The 25,678-nt window shown below is 40.5% G+C and overlaps 2 protein-coding genes across 3 annotated transcripts in view; one reads left to right on the top strand and one right to left on the bottom strand.

Moving 5' to 3' along the window:
- LOC131429877 (A disintegrin and metalloproteinase with thrombospondin motifs 9) overlaps nt 1-25,678 on the bottom strand; it is a 589,623-nt gene that overhangs the window by 278,923 nt on the left and 285,022 nt on the right. The window lies entirely within an intron of this gene.
- On the top strand, nt 126-18,339 carry LOC131429879 (E3 ubiquitin-protein ligase TRIM37-like). Its single transcript, XM_058594317.1, has 4 exons — nt 126-1,266; nt 17,317-17,565; nt 17,636-17,842; nt 17,906-18,339. Exons 1-4 carry the CDS (start codon nt 383-385, stop codon nt 18,282-18,284), a joined length of 1,719 nt encoding a protein of 572 aa, XP_058450300.1. The 5' UTR covers nt 126-382; the 3' UTR covers nt 18,285-18,339.

Consider the following 25,678-nt stretch of genomic DNA (forward strand, 5'->3'; position numbering starts at 1 on the left):
TGCGCCGTTCGGATCACGGCTTGGTATCGAATTTTCCACCGCCGTGGGTCGAAAATAGAATCCCGCTCCGAGAGCGACAGACAAGAAAAAAAACACGCCTCACCCGTTTGACACTAGCAGCGAGCTTCTACGTGGTTAGTTTTTCTCGGGATCGATCACGAAAAGGGGTCGCTTATTCGATGAAATTTGTGTTAAATTTTCCAGCAGCTCGGTGTCAATACGGTGATAAGTAGGTTATAGCAATAATCGGGTCGACAAACTCAAACACGCGCTTGTTACGGCATCAATCCTCTGCCTCCCGGTTTGACCCCAATGTGAGAATCTAATCGCGAACAAGATCTAGTTGGCTGGTGTTTACAAACTGTGGTGCTGAGATTGCAAGATGGCCGACGAATTATCGCAACAGAGGCAGCAACAGATACTGCAAGAGTTAAGCGAGAGTTTAGAGTGTCATATTTGTTTGAAGACGACGGACGATCCGCATCTTTGTCCGAAGTGTTCGAAGTTCTTCTGTTACGGCTGCATTCGTGATTGGTTACAAAAGTCCGGCCGGGATGTCTGTCCCAACTGTCAGGGTACGGTCTGTCTGGCGGAGTTCGTGAAACTCCGCTGGGATAGTGGGATCGAGTCACTGCGGAATTTAGTTTCGAAACCGGCTACCACTGTCGAAACGGGTAAAAGTCTGGATGCAGCGCTCCGGAAGGCACAGGAAACCTTTCAAATCACAACGGAACGAATTGACCAAACTTTATCCGGTCGAAAGGAAGCTCTCAAGAAAGCCCGAGATGAGCTAATCAAATCGATCAACATGCTGGTGCAGCAGGAGTTTCGTGAGATCAATCAACAGTACAACGGTAAGCTGACGGAAGTGGATGCTTGGAACACGATCCTGTCGAAGGAACTCGACAAGGTAGAGGTTAGTCTGTGTTCGATTCAAGTCAGTAGTACCAGCGGGGAATGTTCGCCGGAAGAGGAACAACAGCTGGAGCAGCAGTGTCAGGTTGTCACCAAGAAGCTGGAACTGCTGGCTCCGAATGTTCCCGAGTACCGGTTCAGCTGTAAGCTGATGCCGGCTCCGGCTACGTGGAGATTCACGGTGAGAAACTTCGGTCAAGCACGCACCGCCAATCAGGTCCAGTATTCGGATCTGGTGCGGGACGATCTGGGCAATACCTGGCGACTCGAGATTCATCCGAACGGGTTCGACGATGCACGCAACGTCAGTCTGAGCGTGTTTTTGCAACTTTATGAAGGAGTGGAAGGAAGGTAGCGTTACAGGTTGCTTGATGATTAATGAGCAATTGAAATTTAGTTTCGTAAGGGAGAAGTAAAGTTATAATTTGACTATTTTATTCGATATTTCGGGATAAGTTATTCGACCTTTTTCAGGGAAATATTTTCGCATGATACTGTTATTAAGCGACCAAAAATGTAATATGATTGTTTAACAGGCCTCAAAACTGGGAACGTCTGTTTAGTACTGTCTGACGTTTCGATCACTGGTTTTGGACTTTTTCCAGGAAAATATGTTATCGTTCTTCCTCTTAAGCAGTCGTTAATCAGACATATAATAACATATTTCCCTTGAAACGACCACAACCAGTGACCGAAACGTCGGGCTAATTTTATAACCTTTTTATTTCTACAAACCACTATAGTCGTAAAACAATCATAATATTACCTTGAATTTGAAGTTTTATCTAATTTAAGCCTTCTGAGTGATACCAAAAATTAGGACAGACTTGCACTGATTTGTATCAAAGTTTGTGCAAGTCTTCAGTATAGCAAACCATTAATTTTACACCAATAAAGAGACCAATGCGACCGAAGATGGATTTTTTGAAAAGGAAGAAAGTATTTTTGCGTGTATTTTCTTCAAACTGTTTCTCGTTCAGAAAAAGGGTCCAAATAGAAGTTATAGTGGACACTCTAACAAAATATGCACTGAAAAAAAGTTGATTGCTTTTGCAAGAATTCGAATATAACAAAGAAATAATATTTCAAAATAAACACACATTAAATTTATTTCTTGCGACCTTTAAATAAAACTTGTTACAAAAATCAACACTCGGCGATAATTTAATTGGTGCTCTTTTGAAAACGAAGAAGTATCTGCCAAAACAAGTAACGAGCATTGGCAAAACTACATCTCAGCTCCAGTAGTCATCTTATAACGAAAACCATTATTTAGAGTGAGATATGCTGTCTCCGGTCAATAGATTGCGTTCAAGAGTAAGATGAAAATGGAATCATTCGCTTCGAGTTTTCGTGAAGCTATAACAGCAGTTTTGAACAATTTTTGAACCATTTTTCTGCGGTATTGCTTCTTCTGAAATAAAGATTTGTATTCGATTTTATCACAATTCTATGATTAAAAGTCGAGCATTCGATAAAAGTACATGGTGAAACTACTAATGATATGGCTATTGGCCAAATAGCCCTAGTCAATTGAACACTGGTGTATGTTTTTGCCACTCATAGTGGCCTGTCACTTGGAGGTAACCAATCTCGATACATTTTTAAATTAACGTGAAATATTGGATTTCATAGAGAGTTCAAAATGGAAATATTTCTTACAAAATTAAAGGTGCGAATTGTTATAATTAAATTTTCTGGTTAATTTTTTGAAAAAGCATTAAACCTTTCTTTCAGTGAGTATTTTTTCAGTAAGCTCATTTGATTCCATAACTCGCCATTCTGGACACAATTTTTCATTGAAAAAATATTATTTTTGAGTTTTTTAACAGTTAGTCTTGACACGAATTGGTATCTCCATCCGTGCAAAACAAAGCGTTAACGAAACTGAAGACGTGTGCAAAGTTTTGTGTAAACCGAATTGTTTGAAGTCTGATGACTTGTTATTCATTTCGGGAATTGTATTTCTTCAGTATTAATATCATAATGAAATGAAAAACAATTTGTTTCGTTCAAAACAAGCGGAATAGAAACTTGTTCTCCAATTTACCCAGATTAGTGCATCACACTAAAAAATTGCCATACAATTTGTTGCAATTAGTGGCCCTTATTACCGTTCTCACTTCCACTTTCACATTCACTTCACTTACATGTCACTTCTCTTGATTTTACCTATTACCAGTATCACGCATAGTGAAGTGATCACGGTGTTGGAAAAAACTAATTTTTTAACAAAATTTTGGTGGCGTGATGTTCATAATGACATCAACTTCATCCAAGTAATTACTTTTGTCTCTGAAGCGACTCCCGTAATAAGGACATACATTCACATCCTTTGATTTCCACCGTGAAGTGATACCCATAGTAAGGGTCACAGTCACTTCATTTGGTTTTCACCGTGTAGTGACACCGGTAATAAGGGCCAGTATGCAAAATATTTGACCTTTTTTCAGTTAAATAATCAAGTGTGTTGTACTTAGTTTTTTTCCGTGTGTTGAATTTTGTTTCAATGAATGAAAAATGATTAAATAAATTTTAAATCACAGGAGGCGAGTTTAGTGCAATGATCACAACTACACACTTAGACAAAATGATCTTCGAAAGACATTAGAACGAATTATGGCTTTCCGAGATAAGAATAATAAATGTATTTCATAAGTTAGCCTTATGACAAAGAAGAGGAAATTCTTCAACATTTTACTTCAGATATTCATAAGATAGTCTTATGAAATTCACATAAATGTTTGAATCAGATCCATATTTTGTAATATTGTAAACTCGGTTCTGCAAGTAAATTCGAAACCTGTTTTTTTACATGTTATGCTCCAAAAAATTACATTTTGAATATACTTTCAAATATAGTTATATCAAACCATTGCATACTAAGAAATAGTCACATTATTATGGAATCATTGGACAGTCTATGGTAATTTAGGCGTTTGGTTGGAAACAAGCTAACAGAAAAAAAAATTAAGAAATCTGTTTTGAACGCGATTTGAATATTCATAAAAATTTAATTATGTCTAATAACGTACAATTTTTTTTGTTACAACTTTTATTTTTAGAAAATTCAGGTTGCATTCAGCAAAATATTTGTATTACATTTGCAAAAATAAGAGCTTTGTTCAGAATAATGCTCGAAATAAACATTATTTTATTCAATAAGATTGATTTGAATTTAGCATAGATATTTACTAATTTTGAAGCAAGATTTTTTTGCTATAAATTAAACGAAATTCTTAAAAATATGCGCAAAATGTATTGGAAATTATTTGCTAATTTTTCCAACGAGTTAATTTTTTCATGAGCTCGATGTTTTGTTGTGTTATGATATTTTATACCGATTCTCCAATGGTCCAAAACATGACACAAAAATTAATTGTTTGTAAATTTTTTATTAAATACTTATGAGAAAAAACATTGTTCATGACTTTCATACAATAAGTTAAAATTAATTGTATTATCTGTAAAATGTCAAAATTTTATTCAAATACCTATGATAATTCGTTGAAGAATGTTAGGGTTTTACTGAGAAAGTAAAAAATGTTCTTAATCCACCTAGTGGTGTGATAATGCCTTTCTCTTTCATCAAAATAGTCTCATGATTGTTCTTTCTTTTTATAAAATAACTTCTGACACTAATTTGGGCTCATTTTTGATTTTTGAAATTGAGAAGAGTGATGCTGATCTAAAAAACCCTTCTTAGTCCACTTAGTGGAATTTTCATAGTTCTTGAAAAATAGGGGGGTACATGAAATTTTCCGAAATCGAATTTTTTTTTGATGCCGAAAGTCTTAGAATTGCATGAAACGTCGTGATTTAGTGTCATCTTGAAAAAAAAATTGTTCGAAAAATTTCTGGGAAAAATTTTGAGATTTTTTTCTAAGTCCCAGAAAGTCGATTTAAAAGAAAATTGTTTGAGATGACACTAAATCTCGACGTTTCATGCAATTCTAAGACGTTTGATATCAACAACAAAAATTAGTTTCGGAACATATACTCCTCCCTATGGTAATTTTCCAAGATCGAAAATTTCAGAACCTTAACCGCTGGGTACCTATGTCCGATTTAGCTCAAATTTTGCATGGGGACTTTTTTCGAGGTGCTAAAAACTTTTGAGCACTAGAGCACTAGAGCTCTACGAAATTAGAGGTGATCCCAAAATATTGGCACCCTTATATACACTAGAGCGATAAAAACAACGTGTTTTGTCGGTTACGTCACTTATACAATCATATCTCCGGAACCAAAAGTCTGGAGGTCTTCGAACTTGATCAATGGCCCGACAGTAGCTTTCAAACGAGTATAAATTTGTTAAAATCGGTTCAGCCATCTCAGAGAAAATTGAGCGTGTATAAATATCTTCGAAAAGTGGACACACACAACGACACACACATACACACACACACACACACACACACACACACACACACACACACACACACACACACACACACACACACACACACACACACACACACACACACACATTGGGGCAGCAGGGACTAGTCCAAGGGCTTAACGACCCCTCCCCATGGCCACTGCGAGTTAGGGGGCCTGCCTAGGATGTGGTGGGGTTCGGCAGTGGGCTCTGTTGAACTCCTATAAAAAGCTGCATGTGTCCGCAAGTAGGCCCTAGCAAAGCGACTGTGTACCGCTCAAAGCACACAAGCCCAGCAGGAGTGCCAACCGGCACATCAGGTTCGATACCAGTAAGACCCTGATTATTATATACTGGCCACGGCGAACAACAACGGACATGATGCGGATAACGGATCGGATGACGATGATGGGCTGACATTCGTGCTGTTCTGTTCCCTGAGTAAGGAAGGGTGATACCGACTTGAAACGGCGAGCGGGTCAACAGTACGTCTGCCTCCGTCCCGTTAAAACCTTGGCAGGCCTCCGGGTACGTTCAATACTCGCACCAATTAAGGTGGGTAGTAGGCCCAGTTGAGAGCACTCCTGGCTTACGCTGATCCGGCCCTGGACACGAACCCTATGAAGGTACGTGTTCAACCCTCGCTAGGCCTCCCTGCTCGCAAAGATAACCTAGGGATCATAAGCGACTACTACAACGAGTGGAGATAGCGGCCCGGAGTGGGGACCCTGAAGAATGGAAGTAATTGAAATCGAAGTTGAGAAAGAAGTGACAAATCCGTTTGTCAAGAGTGGCTTGGTGAGGACACCGCCGCCGCAAACCCAGCAGGTGCAAAAGCAGCACACGAACGAGCAGCAGGCTCAGCAGCAGGGTCAGCAGCAGTATAGCGCGTGGACGAAACCACCAAAACCACCGAGGGTAGAGGCAGCGAAAAAGTTGGTGGACGAGCTGCACGAGTATGTGGATAAGAGAAGCAACGTGCACAAAGACATCAAGGCGTTGGTGATTAAGCTCCAAGGCGCTCTTGGTTCAGCTGTAAAGGAGTGGAAAAGCGTAGTGCAGAGAGCAGAAGCTGGGGAGAAGGAGTTGTTAGCGGCGAAAACTGCCTTAGAGGCACGTCGCGCAGCGCAAATGCAAAGGGCTGAAGCCGACACAGCTAAGAGGGAGGTCAACACGGCGAGTAGTGTCCCCCCTGGGATGCAGTCCACGCCCTTCTTCACACCAAAGAGGCCAAGGGCATCGCCAGGAGATGCTAGACCAGGTGGTCCCAAGAGACACAAGGATGCCCGTGTCACTGGAGCTAAACTACCACCAGAAGCAACCGACGCGGTAAACAGCCGCACTGAATGGCAGGTCGTCGGCAAAAAAAAGGAGAAAGCGAGCAAGAAAAACCCGCCCAAAAAACGTAATGTCGTCAGGACGAGGAATAAGAGCGAGGCTCTCATCGTCAAAGCGAGCGACGACTCGTACGCCGAAGTCCTACGCGCTATGCGGATGAACCCGGATCTTAAGGAGCTAGGGGAAGACGTGCAAAAGGTTAGGCGCACTCGTAATGGTGAGATGCTCCTCGAGCTGAAAAGAAACCCCAAAGCAGGCAGCATCTTGTACAAGGAGCTTACCGAGAAAGCCCTCGGAAACAAGGTGGAAGTAAGAGCCTTGTGCCCGGAAGCGACTCTCCGGTGTAAAGATCTGGACGAGATTACTACGGAGGAGGATGTAAAATCAGCCCTGAAGGAGCAATGCGAGCTAGGAGAGGTCCAGATGACCTTCCGTATCAGGAATGGACCTGACGGCACCAAGGTAGCCTCAATTAAGCTGCCAGTAGATGCAGCTAATAAAGCGTTGAAAGTGGAGAAAATATGTGTGGGTTGGTCTGTGTGCCCACTGAGCGTTTCCCAGCTACCGGACGTGTGCTTCAAGTGTCTGGGTTTTGGTCACTTCGCACGGAACTGTCAAGGGCCGGATAGGAGCAAACTATGCAGAAGGTGTGGCGAGGAAGGTCACAAGGCAAAAGATTGCACGAAGCCTCCGAAATGCCTAATTTGCGCTGCCACGGAGGATAACAAACATCCTACAGGCGGTAGCAGATGCCCAGCCTTCAAACGAGCGAGTGCAACGAAGTCCCAGTGGAGGTAGTGCAAATCAACCTCAACCACTGTGATACGGCACAACATCTTCTGCGGCAATCTGTTGCGGAACATAGATGCGATGTTGCGATAATTTCGGAGCCATACCAAATTCCACCCGGAGATGGAAACTGGACATCAGACGGAGCCAAAACAGCAGCGATATGGGCAGTGGGAAAATACCCCATTCAAGAAGTGGTGCACTGCGCAGATGAAGGGTTTGTTATAGCCAAAATCAACGGAGTCTTCATCTGTAGTTGTTATGCACCTCCACGTTGGACGATCGAGCAGTTCAACCGGATGTTGGACAAACTAACGGAAGAGCTAACCGACCGAAGACCAGTAGTAGTAGCTGGTGACTTCAATGCCTGGGCGGTCGAATGGGGCAGCCGCCTCACGAACCCAAGGGGAAGCAGTCTTCTGGAGGCCCTAGCTAAGCTGAACGTAGATCTTGCCAATGACGGTACCACCACCACCTACCGTAAGGATGGTCGAGAGTCCATCATAGATGTCACTTTCTGCAGCCCGGGAATGATAGGGAGCATGGACTGGAGAGTGTGCGAAGAATACACCCACAGCGATCATCAAGCGATCCGGTATTGTGTTGGACGCAACTCGCAGGTGGAATCAAGCAGAACGCAGTTTGGTGAGCGAAAGTGGAAAACAGCGAACTTTAACAAGGACGTATTTGTGGAAGCACTGAGGCTCGAGCGCAACACAATAAACCTCAGCGCGGAAGAGCTGACTGCAACACTATCACGTGCGTGTGATGCAACCATGCCTAGAATGGGAAAACCCAGAAATGGGCGACGTCCGGCGTACTGGTGGAATTCGACGATCGCTGACCTGCGGGCACGTTGTCTACATGCCAGGAGAAGGATGCAGAGAGCTAGAAACAGCGGCGAAAGGGAGGAAAGAAGGTTGCCCTATAGAATAGCAAGAGCCACACTCACCAAGGCAATCAGGCTCAGCAAGAAAGAGTGTTTAGAAGAGCTGAACAACAACGCCAACGAGAATCCATGGGGTAATGCCTATAAGATGGCCATGGCAAAGATGAAAGGTCCAGCAGTTCCACCGGATAGGTGCCCGGAAAGGATGAAAACTATCATCGAGACCCTGTTCCCGAAGCATGAGCCTACGATATGGCCGCCAGTACTGTACGACGTACAGGATGTCCGCGGCGACGAAATCCGAGTATCAAACGAGGAGCTGCTTGCTGTAGCGAAAGCCTTACCGGTGAAGAAGGCTCCAGGCCCGGACGGAATTCCAAATGTGGCCCTTAAAGCTGCGATTCTGGAGAATCCAGACATGTTCAGGACTACATTCCAAAAATGCATGGAGGATGGTAGTTTCCCTGACATCTGGAAGCGGCAGAAGCTGGTGCTGCTACCAAAGCCAGGCAAACCACCTGGCGATCCGTCAGCATATAGGCCTATATGCTTGCTGGACACAGTCGGAAAACTGCTGGAGAGAGTGATCCTTAACAGGCTCACAAAGTACACTGAGAGCGAGAACGGTCTGTCGAACATGCAGTTCGGATTCCGGAAAGGCAGGTCCACTGTAGAAGCCATACGAGTGGTCATGGAAACCATGGAAAAGGCCCAGAAGCAGCAGAAAAGGGGAAACCGCTACTGTGCGGTGGTCACATTGGACGTGAAAAACGCTTTCAACAGTGCCAGCTGGGTAGAAATTGCCGACTCTCTGCACAGGTTGAGGATACCAGAGTACCTATGTCAGATTCTGAAAAGTTATTTTCAGAACCGGACGCTGATATACGAGACAGACGCCGGATACATAAATATGTCTGTCACGGCTGGCGTTCCACAGGGATCCATCCTGGGTCCCACGTTGTGGAACATTATGTACGATGAAGTGCTGAAGCTAAATCTGCCCAGGGGAGTTAGGATTGTCGGCTTTGCGGATGATGTGGCGCTCCTAGTAATCGGCGAGTCTCGAGAAGAGGTGGAGGTTCTCGCCATGGAGGCAGTAGACGTCGTTGAGAATTGGATGCGGGAAAAGAAGCTTGTGCTGGCACATGAAAAGACTGAAATGGTCATCATCAGCAACCGAAAGGCGGTGCAACATGCGAGCATCTCGGTCGGTGAGTGCATCATCAATTCGAAGCGTGAGGTCAAGCATCTGGGCGCTATACTGGACGATCGACTGAACTTTAACAGTCACGTTGACTACATATGCAAGAAGGCAATGAAGGTGATATTGGCGTTATCTCGGATTATGCCCAATAATTCCGCGATTGTCAGTAGCAAGAGGAGGTTACTGGCGAGCGTGTCATCATCGATCGTAAGATACGCAGCTCCAGCGTGGTCGACGGCATTGACAACAGCAAGGAACCGAGCCCAGTTGAACCGCACTTTCAGACTGATGGCAATGCGCGTGACAAGTTCGTACCGAACAATATCGACAGACGCTGTGCACGTGATAGCCGGAATGATCCCCATCTGTCTGCTACTGGAAGAGGATAGCTTATGCTACAGGGATCGAGGCACAGGACGAGCCCGGAGCAGAGAGAGAGCCAACACGCTCACTAAATGGCAACAGCAGTGGGACAACGCGGAGAAGGGAAGGTGGACGCATCGATTAATTCCTAACCTGTCGGTTTGGACAACTCGAGTGCACGGCGAGGTAAACTTTCAACTGACGCAATTCCTGTCTGGACATGGCTGTTTTAAGCAATATTTGCACAGATTTGGCCACGCAAGGTCGCCGTTGTGTGTTGAGTGCCAGGAAACAGAAGAAACGCCGGAGCACGTAATATTCAGTTGCCCACGGTTTATCCAACCGCGTAGCGAAATGACTGCCATCGTTGGCGCCGATGTCAGCGTGGAGAACATCGTTCAAAGGATGTGCAGTGACGAAGGAAAATGGAACGCGGTGAACCGGACAGTTGTTCAGATTATGTCCACACTGCAGAGGAGTTGGCGAGAAGAGCAGCGTCAAATGACCTAGGTCCAAAGACGAAAAATGCCGGACTGTTTTCGGCACCCTAAGAAGACGGACGAAGCGTGTGGAATGTGGCTCGCTTTTCGGGACAGGTTTCTTCGCCGGGAAACTCTCCGTCGGGTAGGCTAGACCCACCACCGTGGGCTAGTTGAGTAGGCGCGTCGTAAACCGGTTTCGGAACGTCGGTTTCGAGAGAACTTCCAGCGTCGGGGAACTCTCTGTCGCGGTAGGCTAGGTCCTTCGGCGGGGACTAGTCGAGTAGCCACCACAACACCGACTTGTGTCGTCGGGGCGCCAGCCAACCAGAAGCTATGCTCCAACTGGAATCGCTGGACCGACCTCGGCACTCTCTCGTGTGTCCCGAGTGGTGCAACAGGGGACTCGGTGTCGGGAGAGCCTCTTTCGCCGGGGAACTCTCCGTCGGTGTAGTCTAGATCTTTCATCGGAGATTAGACGAGTAGATCGTGGCGTAGCACCGTTAAGATAGTCGGGGCACCAGTGAACCGGAAGCCATCCTTCAACCGGCATCATTGGATCGACCCAGGCATCCTTACGGTCGGGCCGTAGACGGGTATCGAAAACGTCGGTTTCGGGAGAACTTCCATCGTCGGGGAACTCTCTGTCGGTGTAGGCTAGAACCATCACCGGGGACTAGTCGAGCAGACGCCACAACACCGATTCGAGTCGTCGGGGCATCAGCGAACCGGACGCCATGCTCCAACCGGAATCGCAGAACAGACCTCGGCACTCCTTCGGGTGTCCCGCGTGGCGTACAAGGGGAAACTCTCAGTCGGTGTAGGCTAGATCCATCGTCGGGGATCAGTTGAGTAGTGCGGCGCGACGTAGCGGCATTGGGTTGTCGAGGCGCCAAAGGTGGATCGAGAGGGATAAAGATAGAAACTCAGGAGCTCATTTTCTCCCTAACGAAGAAGTGCATGAGCACAGCCGAGATGTATGTATAGAGAGCAGGAGCTCATTTTCTCCCAAACGAAGAAGTGCATGAGCACAGCCTCCCCCGAAGTATTGAGCTTAGCTTAGTTCCGGGGGGATCAAGGCAAGATGTCCAAGGTGTTTTAGTGGGTAAGGTTCAGCCAGTCCCACTCGCTGGTTCACAATAGCGGTAGCTTGACAACTACTGAGCGCGTGAACTGGGAAAGTACATAAGTAGGTATTTCGCCTTGTAAAAAAAAAAAAAAAAAAAACACACACACACACACACACACACACACACACACACAGAGAGAGAGAGAGAGAGAGAGAGAGAGATATTTTCCGATCTCGTCGAACTGAGTCGAATGGTATATAACACTATGGATCTCCGAGGCTCCGTTCAAAAGTCGGGTTTTCCAGCAATTAATACCTTTCTATAGAGAAAGGCAGAAAATATTTAATTTTACACTAACTTATCGAAGAAAAACCATATTTTTTTGTCAAGTCATTTTAATGGCAAAATAGAACCAAATTATCATGCAAAAACTAAAGATAATCAAATCTTTCAGGACAATTTAACGAATTTTGATCTATAACTGTGAAAAAAACATAAATTGGAAAGTTTCGTTTATATGTGATTCAAACATTTACACACACTCTCATGTTTCTAATAACGTATTTGTTTCAAATTGTTCATAAAATATGTATTATATTCAGCAAAACATTTGTATTACATCATGCCGTCATCATCCTCCGCTTCAAATTACTCTAGCGGTATATAAACCTGTTTCTTTCGAAAATCTAACTGATACGACTTATTACGATTACAAGAAAGCTAACTTCAACGCAATGAATCAGTTCCTACTTTCATTAAGCTGGGAGACTATTTTATCAAATAATGATGGAAACTATGCGGCTGCATCATTGACAAATATAATTTCATATTCTATTGATCAGTTGGTACCTAAGAGAAAATGCCATAAACCAGTTTACCCTCCTTGGTCTAATCCAACCCTTAAGCAATTAAAGAGAGCTAAGAGATCTGTCTTGAAAAAACTCACGAAGCGGCCAACTCAACATCTAAGGTCTCATTATTTGTCTCTTAATAATCGATATAAACGTCTGAACAGATCATTGTACAACACCCACCTTCTTCGAGTTCAAAGTAATTTAAAGAAAAACCCAAAGAGCTTTTGATGTCATGTTAATGAACAACGTAAAGAAACAGGACTGCCTACTCATATGACTCTCGGAGAGGTTAAATCATCTACCTTGCCTGATACCTGCAATCTATTTCAAAGGCACTTCAGTAGCGTTTTCTCCTATGAAATCCTCAGCAGCTCCGAAGTATCTAAAGCGATAAACAACGTTCCTCTTCGTTCCCCTGTTGGACCACACCCTACTATTACACCGACTATGATAAGTAAAGCATGCTTTAAATTAAAAAGCTCTACAAACGCAGGACCTGATGGTAATCCTTCAATAGTACTAAAAAAGTGCTTGGATAGCCTCGTCTCACCACTGACAATGCTGTTCAACATGTCCCTCCAGTTGGGAATATTTCCTGACCTCTGGAAAAAATCTTACATTTTCCCAGTTTTTAAGAAAGGCAAAAAATCAGATATTACAAATTACCGTGGAATAGCCTCCCTATGTGCTGTTTCCAAGTTATTTGAAATCATTTTTCTCGACTTCATAACTCATAAGTTCAATGACTATATATCTGAAAATCAACACGGATTTATGCCTAAACGGTCAACATCTACTAACCTAGTAACTTACACATCTTTTATCATGCAATCCATGCAATCTCGTCTTCAGGTAGACGCTATCTACACTGATTTTTCAGCGGCATTTGATAAAATAAACCATCAAATAACAATTGCTAAGCTTGACAGACTTGGCTTTGGTGGTTCTTTACTGAACTGGATGCATTCATATCTTACTGGTTGTGAGATGTCGGTAAAAATAGGAAACTGTACAACATCACCGTTTGCTGTGGGTTCTGGAGTACCTCAAGGAAGTCACTTAGGACCGTATATATTTTTACTCTACCTTAATGATCTGCACTTCTTACTGAAATGTTTCAAACTATCATTTGCGGATGACTTCAAACTCTACCATCTGATCAAAGAACAAAAAGATGCACACTTTTTGCAAGCTCAATTGAATACATTCGTTGAATGGTGTCACTCCAACAAGATGGTATTAAACGCCTCTAAATGCTCCGTCATATCATTTTCCCGCAGGCACTCAATAATAAGATATGACTACAATCTTTCGCATAATGTTCTTAAGCGTGAATCGTTCGTGAAAGATTTATGAGTTATTCTTGATGATAAACTTAATTTTAAGAATCACATTGACTACGTGATTTCGAAGGCATCGAAACTCTTAGGCTTCATATTTCGAATTACCAAAAATTTCGCTAAAATATACTGCTTGAAAACTCTTAATTGTGCACTAGTTCGATCATCGCTTGAATATGCTGCTGTCGTTTGGTCACCTCATTATCAAACTGATATTGATTGTATTGAAGCTGTTCAACGCAAATTCATTAGGTTTGCTCTCCGAAATCTACCATGGAGAGACCCAATAAACCTTCCAAGTTATAATGATCGTTGCAGACTGATCGAACTGGATCCGCTGTGTGTTCGTAGAAACGTCTACAAGGCTGTTTTTATCGCTGATTTAATACAATCACATATTGATTGCCCTGATCTCCTACGATTGGTCAACTTTGACATCCATCGTCGCAATCTTCGTTCACATCCATTTTTACGAATCCCTCGTGCTAAAACTAACTACGGATATAATGAACCGTTTCTCAGTACGCGTCGTTTGTTTAACAGTTGCTCGCAGGTCTTTGATTTTCATCTCTCGCGTAATGCGATAAAACGCTTATTCAACGATTCCTTAACTATCCAGTAAATAAATGTTCACCATCTTCATTGGAACCTAATCAGATTCGCCGAAACTAACCTGTTCGTCCTCTCTTTCATTTTCTCCGTCTTCAACAATATTTTCGTTCACTAATTAGATCTACATGCCGGTTCTAACCCCGTCGTTCGTCCACGCTCACTCACTGCTCCCTCAACTAACCTTCTTCTTCCATCTTTATATCCACTTTGCTCTTCTATCCCGCCTTTCAAGGAAGCTGCTCTGTAATGCTGTAATATTGTGTCATCAACTAGTTATAGAGTTAGTGGTTTAGTTTTAACTGTTAGTTTTAATTGTTAGTTTTAAACGTTAATGTATCTGTTGGATCATTGTAATCTGTTAATACAAAAGATGAGGAGGTTTTATGCCTGCTGGAGAAAGAGATTGCTATATTTCATCTCCATCGGGCTTTTCCCTGCTCCCCAAAATAAAAAAAATAAAAAAATAAATTTGGAACTTTGTTCGAAATAATACTTGATTTTGGTTTTGTTTAATAAGATTGATTTTAATTTGACTAAGACATTCGCTAATTTTGTCATTAGCTTTTCCGTAAAAACTAAATCAAAATTGATTAAAAATCTGATGAAATGTTCCATTAAAAAAATACTACTAACTTTTAAAGTTCGCTTGTTCGAAATAAATCGAAAGCTTGCTAGAAATGGTTAGAAAAGTGTTTGATATTATTTATATTATTATTATTTTAATTTATGTAAACAAGTTCATTTACTCTGTCCAATTTTAATTGAAACATCACGAAAATGACTGAACCGACATCAAAACACTTATGCTCGTATGAAAGTTACTGTTGGGCCATAAATCGAGTTAGAAGATCAAATGCCTGTCACTTTTGCGTCCGGCGATATAATGGTATAAATGACGTAACCGACAAAACCCGTTGTTTTTTTTTGTCGCTCATTTTTCTCAGAAATGGCTGAACCGATTTCAAAAAACTTAGGCTGCTTGGAAGCTACTATTGATTCATGAAACAGGTTTGAAGTTCAAACGGCAGTCACTTATGGCACCGGTGATTTTTTGGCATAAGTGACGTAAACGTCAAAACTCATTACCGCTCAATTTTATTGGATATGAATTAACCGATATCAATAGTTTTAGACTCGTTCGAGACTAAAATTGTGCTGCGAGTGGATTTTGAGATCATATGGCGTTCATATCATATCACGTTTCGAAGATATAACCGTACAAGTGACGTAATCGATAAATTAATTGTTTTCTATCCACCTAATCATTACATTACATTGACCTATGATCACATTCAAATGTACGTTTGGAAATGATACCAAATTTGTGATGTGAACATTAAAGCTTGGTGTCAAAAATGATTTTTTTATTAGTTTCGTCGTGAGCTCATCAGTGCATAGCAGTGCATAGTGAAAAGCTGATACCATATAGCAGTTCAACATAAACCGCTTAGTTGACTCTTATTAAAAAAATATTGTTTTCAAATTGTTTCGAAGTTTCTCCAAGCAGAGATCTACTCTCTTTTATTATAAACTACTATGTACTTATGAATTAAAGATGGATCGTAAAAAAAACACTAAATTTGTTATTTCATGAAAATTGTGCCTGAAACGAGTTAAAATGTTCATTATTAAGTTAATTTATGATTTGATACAGATATTTTTGATAGTCGTTTCTAACTACTTTGTTGTAATTCAAGTTCTAGAAATATTTGTTTTGAAGTAGGAATGCAGAGGTATTTTTGCCATCTCATAAATTTTGGCCCACCTAACAAACTTTATGGATCTAACCGATGTTAAGTAACCCATGTTGCATCAATTTCAAGCTAATCACATTAAATTACCTATTGCGGAAGGATATTACAACATTTGGTGGATATTTCTACAAAGTGGGCCAAAATAAAATTAATCCTAAAGTGGCCCAAAATACCTTTGTTACCTTTTGTAAATCATTTACTCAATATCTGCTAAAAACTTATTATTTTTTTTGTGTTCGAAATTATGCATTATTTTTCATTTTGTAGTATTTCTGGTTAACATTTGATCAACATTGGCTTTATTTTAAATACTAAACTAGCTCAAAATTGGAATTCGACTCCAAATATGTTGTAGTTTATTCAATAAAACAATTCAATTTGATTAAATCAAAACGTGTTCAGTTTCCGAAATTTTCCCGAGATTTGTTATACGAAATTTTGGAAAATTAACCTTTTTTTCTGGTGCTAGATATCGTAGAAATGCATAAAATGTCGACTATGATGTAATTTCAATTTCCGTTTTTGTTTTCAATTTCTGTGTCTGTCTGTGAAATTTTGATGATATAGAACAAGAATAGTCTCAATCACAACTTCAACTAGCATTTCAAAACGAATAACGAATATAGTATAAGACAACGAATAGTAACGAGATTCTGTTAAGAAAAAACATATGGGCTTTTTCGCTAGAGAAAACAAAACCTGACCCTGGGTAGTTTCATCAAACAAAAACTTTCCACGAAATTTTGTTGACTTCGCACTTAGCAACGGGGGTTTGGGCAAACCTGATAAAAAAACAGGTTCAAAACTGACTCGATTTTCAGTTTAACAACGTTGAAACTAGGTTCGAAACTGGCTTCAAACAAACGGTTTGACAGCAGTTAGAGTGGAAACTGGGTTAGGTTTGGCATCAAGCGAAAACGAAAATACAAACCATCCCGTGAACTGCTTTTGGACAGTTTCAAATTACAACACTACAACAAAGTGTAGACAACTGTTTCTAAGCTCACGGCTTGATGAGGATAGTGATCAAAGCTTCATAAGAAATTTAAACAATCTCTTAAGCGACCCATACACCTTCAGTTTTCCGGACTGGTCAAATGAACCTTGGACGGAATAAAAAACTTAACGATTGTCTGAATTGAAATGTTTTCTATCTCATTGATTCGGAAACAAATGTTTATTATTATTAGATTCTACAGGAAGATGACGTAACCTCACAAAATGAGCTAGATCAACGTGGTTTTACACGTCTGTAAACTTTCTTTTCGGTGATACCAGTCTCCCCAAATCCTAAATATATTTTGCATTCGTTTCTTTGACCACCGCAGGTATCGCTTCGTCATTGAACTGCTCCACCGAACTCATCCGCATTCGTACGAAGACGAGGACCTTTTCCAGCTTCGCAAGGGTTGGGGCCAAAACCATTTCGTAGATTTGAAGCTGCTGTTCGATGAGTTTTTGGAAAATGATTCCTTCGAATTGCGTTTCTCCGTACGACCGACGGATCTGATAGAGAAGTACAACTGCCTGCGAAAGTACGCCGACAAGTTGGAAGGGGACAACTCAGCCCTACGGGAGTGCGTATTCAGCTGCATATCTTCGCAAAACCCTGTTATAGATGACTTATGCGAGGCTTTTTGTTCACAGGGAGTGTTCGGTGGACTGCATCAACGAAGTATGCTGCATTAGAAATGTCACCGAAGCGACTAACACCGGTGCTTGTCTGTACTCGGATACGTTCCAAGACGATTTGGGTGGCTCTTGGCGGCTGCAGATCTTCCCAGGTGGAAATGGCGATGTCAAAGGAATGTTCGCTGGCATTTTTGTGGAACTCGTGGAAGGAATTCCAAATGTGTAAGTCGATGGTAGATCAAATCATCACGCCTACACAGACACATTTTCCGTTTCCCTCGTCAGGTACGAATTCTCGGTAGATCTGATCAACGAATCACCGAAAAAATCCATCAAGAAAACGTTGGAACACAACTTTCAACCGTGGATGCCGTTCGGTTGGAAAAATTTTGTCTCTCGAGAGGACCTGCTGACGGGAGGTTTCGTCAAGAAGGACGCCCTGATGATCCGGCTCACCGTGCGACCACCCACCGTTGGACAGAAGTTCAGCTACCTGCGCCAGTATCACGACAAAACCGTGCGGGATCTTGCCCAAGCTCAATCGAAACCGTCCACGTCACTTCTGAACAACAAAACCTTCGAGGCTCCGATCAGCTTTTTCAAGAAAATACTTCCGAGAACACCCAGCCAGGAGCAAGCTCCCTCCACCGGTCAGTTGAAGTGAGAATCGTGCCAGTGTAAAACCCACGCAACTGGAACAAAACACTTGTCCTGTCAAATTGTTTTTTGTAATCTCTTTTCCGGACGATAAATCACAGTCCCAGGCGTGAGCTCGTGAGGCATAAATCTTTTTAGGGCAGAGCGCACTCGACCATACCCGACGACCATACCACATCCAATCAGCCGTTTTTCGGTGCAGTACACTTACCACCTACCTGGTTACATTCGTACCGAGGTACTGCGGCAGGACCGGCGAACGACGGGGACGATAAATTTCCATTTTTAATTCTTCTCAATTACAGCTTTTAACGGTCTAAACAGGGATATAAATTCGAACGATTTAATGGTTGAGACAGAGAGCGTGTGAAAAAAAACGAACGAACGAGCTGCATGAACTGAGTTATGGTTGAATGGTATTTGAGTTGGTGTTATGAAGCTTTAGATGCGAAGCTACTGTGAGATGTCATAGTTTTGACATTTGTTTGGATGGGAATTTTGACAAATGGGTCAAATAAGCGGTATTCTCGACTGCTGCTATTTAAGTGTTATTGAGGAAAAGCAGAAAACCAAAACATGTATTCAGCTAGTTTGTTTTTCATATTTACACTTTGCAATTTATTTCTGCATTTTTTTAGGTATGTAAAATATTACCGAATACCAAAAGATCACAGGTTCGATAAGAGTGCTGATTTTTTTCTTTTTTCTGTTTACCGTATATTACTGTTATTACACACCCATCGCATGTTGATTGATTACAAATTCATCGCATATCAGTACGCCATCTCGAGGGGAATAGTACCTCATTAGTTTTTCACCATTGCACAGTGATTTAAAAGCCTAATTTTATGCTCTTAATTGATAACACCACAAAAGTGTGATTTCCGGGGTAAAGCACATCCAGCAAAGTTGCTCAGAATTATGGGTGCCATCTGTTGATGCTTCGATTTATGTAATTGATCACCCTAAAAGTGAAATACAAACATAATTTTGGCTCGGGGTCAAAATAAATGCTCAGTATCTTCTACAAACTTATGTAGAAAGTAATTCCAAATAAATTTGCAAAAAAAGCACACCCTTCATATTGAGTAAAATTCATGATAATAAAGTATTTTCTTAACAGGGTATCTCAAAACCTAAGTTTTTTATAAAAAAAAAACATGGTGTTATCATGTTCTACAAATTTAGTTTGTTATTCAAAATTACAACAACTTTCCATGCAATTTTTCACATAATTCGGACTTGTTTATTTTCAATTTGTCCCGGGTTGGCGGTTCAATGCATAGGGCGCTGGTCTTACAAACCAGTTGTCGTATGTTCGAGCCCCGACCTGGAAGGATTTGTAGTGTCAGTAGAATCGTTGCACTAGCCATGCAATGGTTCTGTACACTCTGAATCGGCTGCGAAGTCTGTTGAAACAGAAGGTCAAATTCCACTACAGGAATGTAATACCAAAGCATAAAAATTATTTTCAAAAGAGGTAAATAGGTGCAGATCGAACAAAATATACATAAAAAAATACTTCGAAAGAGCTTTCAAACCGTGGTCGGATTACCCGCTTGTGATCGTCTGAGTTAGGTAGTATATTCAAAAAAGTTGTGTAGTTTTGAATAATAAACAACTTTGTAGAACATGAACATGAACCAAAGAAAAAAAATGATTCAAGAGACCCTTTTAAGAAAATAACGTAACGTAAGATACGGGTATGATGTCTTTTGCAAAGGCTAAAGACTGTCCCAGAAAGTATGGACGAAACCAAAAACCGCTGCCATTTCGCAATGGTCCAGAATCTGTCAATTTTTATGGCTGCGTCCTGTTGTTTATACTCTTCTCTAACCACTTGTGCAGTTGTTTATTCGTTTTCATTAGTTTGTTTCGACATGCGTGGACTTTCAGCAGAACAACGTCGAAAAATTGTGTACAAATGGTGCACAGAACACGGACTGTCACTGAAAAAGATAGCAAAAATGGAAGAAGTAACTGAAAAAGCCTTGCGAAATGCCATCAGGAAGTTCGGTGAGGTGTTATACCATTGAGGATAAACCGAAAACGGGTCAAAAAGAAGGTCTCAGTTGGATAAACGTATACTGAAGGCGTTCGAGCAAAAGAAGGAGGTTTCAGTTCGGGATGTGGCCAAAAAAGTGGGCACTTCGAAGTCAAATGTTCTTCGTGCTAAAGAACGTTTGAATCTTCGAACCTACAAGAAGCAGAAACAACCAAAACGTAGTCCGAAACAAGAAGCATCGATTAGGCCGAGGGTTCGCAAGGTGTACAATACGATTCTTGCTGGAAATTTGAACTGCATAATCATGGACGACGAAACCTACGTGAAACTCGATTATAAATCCTTGACGGGGCCACAATATTATACGGTGCGAGAAGGACAAGTGTTAAATCAGTACGAGACATTGAGTGAAGTCGAAAAATTTGGTAAGAAAGATATTGTGTGGCAAGCAAGTTGTAGCTGCGGTAAGATTTCGAAACCCTTCATCACCACTGCTTCAATGAACAGCGAAATGTACATCACCATCACCATTTGAAACCTCAAGGATCCTGTTGTCTTCTGGCGAGATCTTGCTTCTTGCCACTACTTAAAATCAACGGTTGGTATACTACCAAAAATGTCACTATCGTCCCAAAAGACATGAACCCATCAAATTGCCCACAACTTCGACCAATTGAGGAATTTTGGGCAGTAACGAAAGCACATTATAGGAAACATGTCTCGGCAGCCGAAACCATTCAACAGTTCGAAAAAGATAGGAAAAAAAGTGTTAAAACTTGTCGCTAAGAAGTCTGTACGGAATTTAATGAGTAACGTTCGCAAGAAGGTGCGCCAGCTAGTCTACAATGACTAAGTAGCAAATGTTAAGAATAATATTCTGTTGCTGTAGTCTAATATTATATCTAACACTTGTGAATTATTTTCAGCGAAATTAAAGTGCGTCCATATTTTATGAGACAGTCTTTATAGCAGGATAAGCGTTTGAAAGCTGCCCCCAAAGGAAATTCATATTGTTATACCACATTCGAAAGGTCATAGACTGGAAACAATTTTCTCAAAGATTCTACCCTTTAACTGCCATATGGACGGAGCTAGGGTGGTTCTATTGATTTTTATTGTATTTGATTTTTGAAGGAACCGTTTCTCCGAAAAATTTGAAAAAAAACATGGTATATTTAAGGCATTATGGGGAAGGTTTACAATTCATTTCAAAATTTTTTAATATGTATTCCTTCCATTAAAAAATACTAGAAATATTTTTCCCTCTTCCAATTTTTGCACCACCCTGGATTTTTAGTGATAAAAAAAGAATTTTTGGACATGTTAAAGTGGTATGTTTGCATATTTTCTAAAAATGTGGACGACCAAAATATTTGTTTTTTTCTCAAAAATAAATAACAGTCAACCATGCGTTCCCATCAAATTCTGTTAGAAGGAAAGGCATGGCTTTGCTTAATTACATCCATCAGCAACACATAAAAACCTGACACCCGCTCTAGTTCTTGACTGCCGTAACCGAATTTCATATGTGTGATACTCGCGACGATCATATATTACTACAATTCATATATGAACCACATACCAGTAAGTTCTTGCTTCGTAGCTCTCTATGTTGTACCCAAAGTATGATCGTGTATGTATTATGCAAAGGTTGAAACTCATTTCGTTACTTTGATTTCTAAGCCCTGCGCTTGAGTTGCATAAACTACTAGAACAAAGCACCATGCGTTTCCTTCTCTCATAATTTGATGGGGACGCATGGTCGACTGTTATTTATTATTTAGAAAAAATCAAATATTTTGGTCGTCCACATTTTTTAAAAATATAAAAACATACCACTCCAAAAATTCTATATCTATCACTAAAAAATCCGGGTCGGTGCAAAAATTGGAAGAGAGAAAAAATATGTTTAAAAATTTTCTAGTATTTTTTAATGCAAGAAATACATCTTCAAAAATTTTGAAAAAAAAATTGTAAACCTTCCCCATAATGCCTTAAATATACCTTATTTTTTCAAACTTTTCGGAGAAGCGGTTTCTTCAAAAATCAAATAAAATAAAAATCAATAGAACCACCCTAGCTCCGTTAATATGGTAGTTAAAGGGTTGAAATTTTGAGAAAATTGTTTCCAGTCTATGACCTTTCGAATGTGGTATAACAATATGAATTCCCTTTCGGGGCAGATTTCACATGCTTGTCCTGCTATAGCCTTTGTTTGTAATTACTTTCTATACTATTTTGTGGAAGATTCTTAGCCTTTATATTAGCCCTGAGTAAAAATAATATTCATATCTTACTTTTAGAGGGATCATCGTCCATATCATTCTGAGCAACTTTTCTGAAGGTGCTTTACTCCGAAAATCACGCTTCAATGATTCTATTGACTAAGAAAGCGACACTCTAACTTTGAAAATGAATTCGACTCGATGTCCCAAAACTTTTTAGGTATTTTAGGTAAATCGACAAGTTTTGGTGAGAAAGTTGACCCGAACATCTTTAATTATTGTGCAATAAACAAGGTAAACCGTAAAACGATTGCATTACAGATTGTTTATTTACGTTGCAATCAGTTGATTTTGAGCTCATCAAGATGGCGTCGTGCCAGAGTTATCGACTGAAGTTGGACCCTGAGCCGGAAGGGTCATTTCAGTCGAAAGAATCACTTCGCCTGATACCATTTTGTGGAAAAAGTCATTTCATCCTGTTGAAACCAAACATTTTTCATAAACAAATTTCAACCTTTCAAATAAATGTATAATCATTATTGCATTTTGATTTTCGAAATATTTCGTGGGGTGTTGATGTAGCTGCGCTTTGCTGTACACTGACTGCAGTTGCTAGTTGGTTCGAAGGTGAAAGCGGTTTTTGAAACAAGAGTACTGGGTCCACTAGCTACCATTGCTGAACGGTTGTCCTTGACTTTGGTTGAAGATGCCCTTTTCGCAGTTTCAGTGCAGTATTTACCGTTGTGTTCACAAAATTGACATGTAAACAGCTGATTCTCATATGTCACCAGCGTTTTACAAGGGTGTGTCCCGTCTTGACCACAAATAACGTACGATGGTTCAGCCGCAATATTTCTTATTTAATTTAACACATCAACAAATTTCCCCCTGTTTAAATCAGAAAAAAATACTCTCTTGATTCCTGATTGATCTATGATCTTCAAAACGGAACGTTCAGGAAAACTAATTATTTCATCAATAAATTCGCTCTAGTGTATCTAACCAGGTCAATTCTGAGCGATGGTAATTATCCCGACCGTTTAAAAGTTGTGCTGTTTTCAAGTCCGGAATTATTTATGATCCTTGTAATTACCGTCCGATTTCCACCTTATCAGTATTCAATAAGATGCTGAAAAAGCAGTTGGCGAACAGAATGCTTAACTTTTTCAACTCTAACAACGTCCTGTATAGATTCCAGTACGGGTTTAGATCGGGATGTAGCACCACCACAGCTATTACCGAATTGGTGAATTGTCTTGTCGGTGAGATTGATTCGAAGAAAGTTGTTGGTGCCTTGTTTTTAGATCTTAGAAAAGCGTTCGATACACTGGACCATAAGATTCTGTTACAGAAGCTAGATCGATAAGGGATCAGGGGGGTTGCTAATGACATTGTTAAAAGTTATCTGTCTAACAGGAAACAGTTTGTATCTCTTGGCAACGCTCGTAGCTTTTACCGTTCAATCAATGTAGGGGTACCCCAAGGCAGTAACATTGGACCCGTACTATTTTTACTTTTTATCAACGATTTAGAAAATTTGAAATTGAAAGGTATACCAAGACTTTTTGCTGACGATACTGCGCTTTTTTATCCGTGTAATGACGTACATACAGTTATCTCGTTGATTCAATACGACCTTCAAATCTTAACGAATTATTTCAATGCGAACCTACTTTCTTTGAAGCTATCAAAAACAAAATACATGGTGTTTCATTCCCCACGAAAAAAAAACCTACAAAATCATGCAGGATCCATGTCTGGGCTCGACAGTGATCGAAAAAGCCAAAGATTTTAAGTATCTAGTCATACATTTAGATTCAACACTCTTTTGGGATATCCATATAAAGGTAATTAAAAAAACCTTCTTAATCCACCTAGTGGTGTGATAATGCCTTTTCTTTCTTCAAAATAGTCTCATGATTTTTTTATCTTTTTATAAAATAATTTCTGACACTAATTTCGGCTCATTTCTGATTTTGATTTTCGACTTTTTGAGAAGAGTGATGCTAATCTAAAAAACCTTTCTTAGTCCACTTTTCATAGATATTGAAATTTACATGAGATTTACGAAATCGAAAAAAAAATTTTGATGCCAAAAGTCTTAGAATTGCATGAAACGTCGAGATTTAGTGTCATCTTGAAAAAAAATTTTTTTTCAAAAAATCGACTTTCTGGGACGCCATGCAAAAAAAAAATAGGTGGTACTTTCACGGTACAGTTTGGGTTTAGGTACCCCCTCCCGACTAAAACAAGGGACGGATACTGTGAATTTACCGCTCAAAACTAAATGTCAACCATTCGAAGCGCCATCTGCATATTTTTGTAGGTGTTATCAGATTTATATGGAATGTGTGAAAATTTACCAGTCAATCGTGTGATTCAAGCTGAAATGAAATACAAATAGGAGAAACAGGATACTGGTCAGATCGTTCCTTAGAGATATTTGGCATTTTTCTTATTTACAGTGTCTTATTATATTTCTCCTTGATACAAATCGGGCTAGACTAAACTCCATCGATTATTCAGGGAACGTTTGATCACGGTATTACTTCGTATCGCGTAAGGCGTTGTTGTTCGATTGGTGATGAGCGAGTGATATCTAGTATTACAGCTGTCTATTGAAAACAAAATAGTACGCAATGAATTAAATATATGAATTGATAGAGATGTTCCCGACAGCCGGCTGTCTGGAGTCGTACGAGTTTCGGAAGAGATTTCGTATTTTAGTAAGAAGTATATATTAATACAAAACGCGATGAAATTACAACGTATTCTAGGTAGCCGGCTACCCAGAGAAATAAACACATGATAATATTATTCGAAAATTTACCAAGAAATAGACCTTGGTCTTGTGATGCATGCGGAATTGAAAAGGATTCCTCGGTTTCTAGTAGCAACATGCATTGAACTAACAACTTTGCCTTCCCAGATAGATCTACATTCGGACGTGCAGGGATAAATGCAGTTTACATAATGTGAAACTACCTGCTATTACCAAGCAAGTTGTTTCAGAAACATATTTTCCAAGTTTGATTGGTTCTGATCAATAACGGAGTAGCAAGAAGTTGATTTTTTTTAAATTTTCAGATTTTTTGGGTTTGTTAGTTTCTGTGCATCGTCTGGTTAACGTTTTTAAAATTTATTTTGTGCTAAATCCAGTGATTGTCTGTG

The sequence above is a fragment of the Malaya genurostris genome, chromosome 2 (assembly GCF_030247185.1).
Source record: "Malaya genurostris strain Urasoe2022 chromosome 2, Malgen_1.1, whole genome shotgun sequence".
Taxonomy (NCBI): Eukaryota; Metazoa; Arthropoda; class Insecta; order Diptera; family Culicidae; genus Malaya; species Malaya genurostris.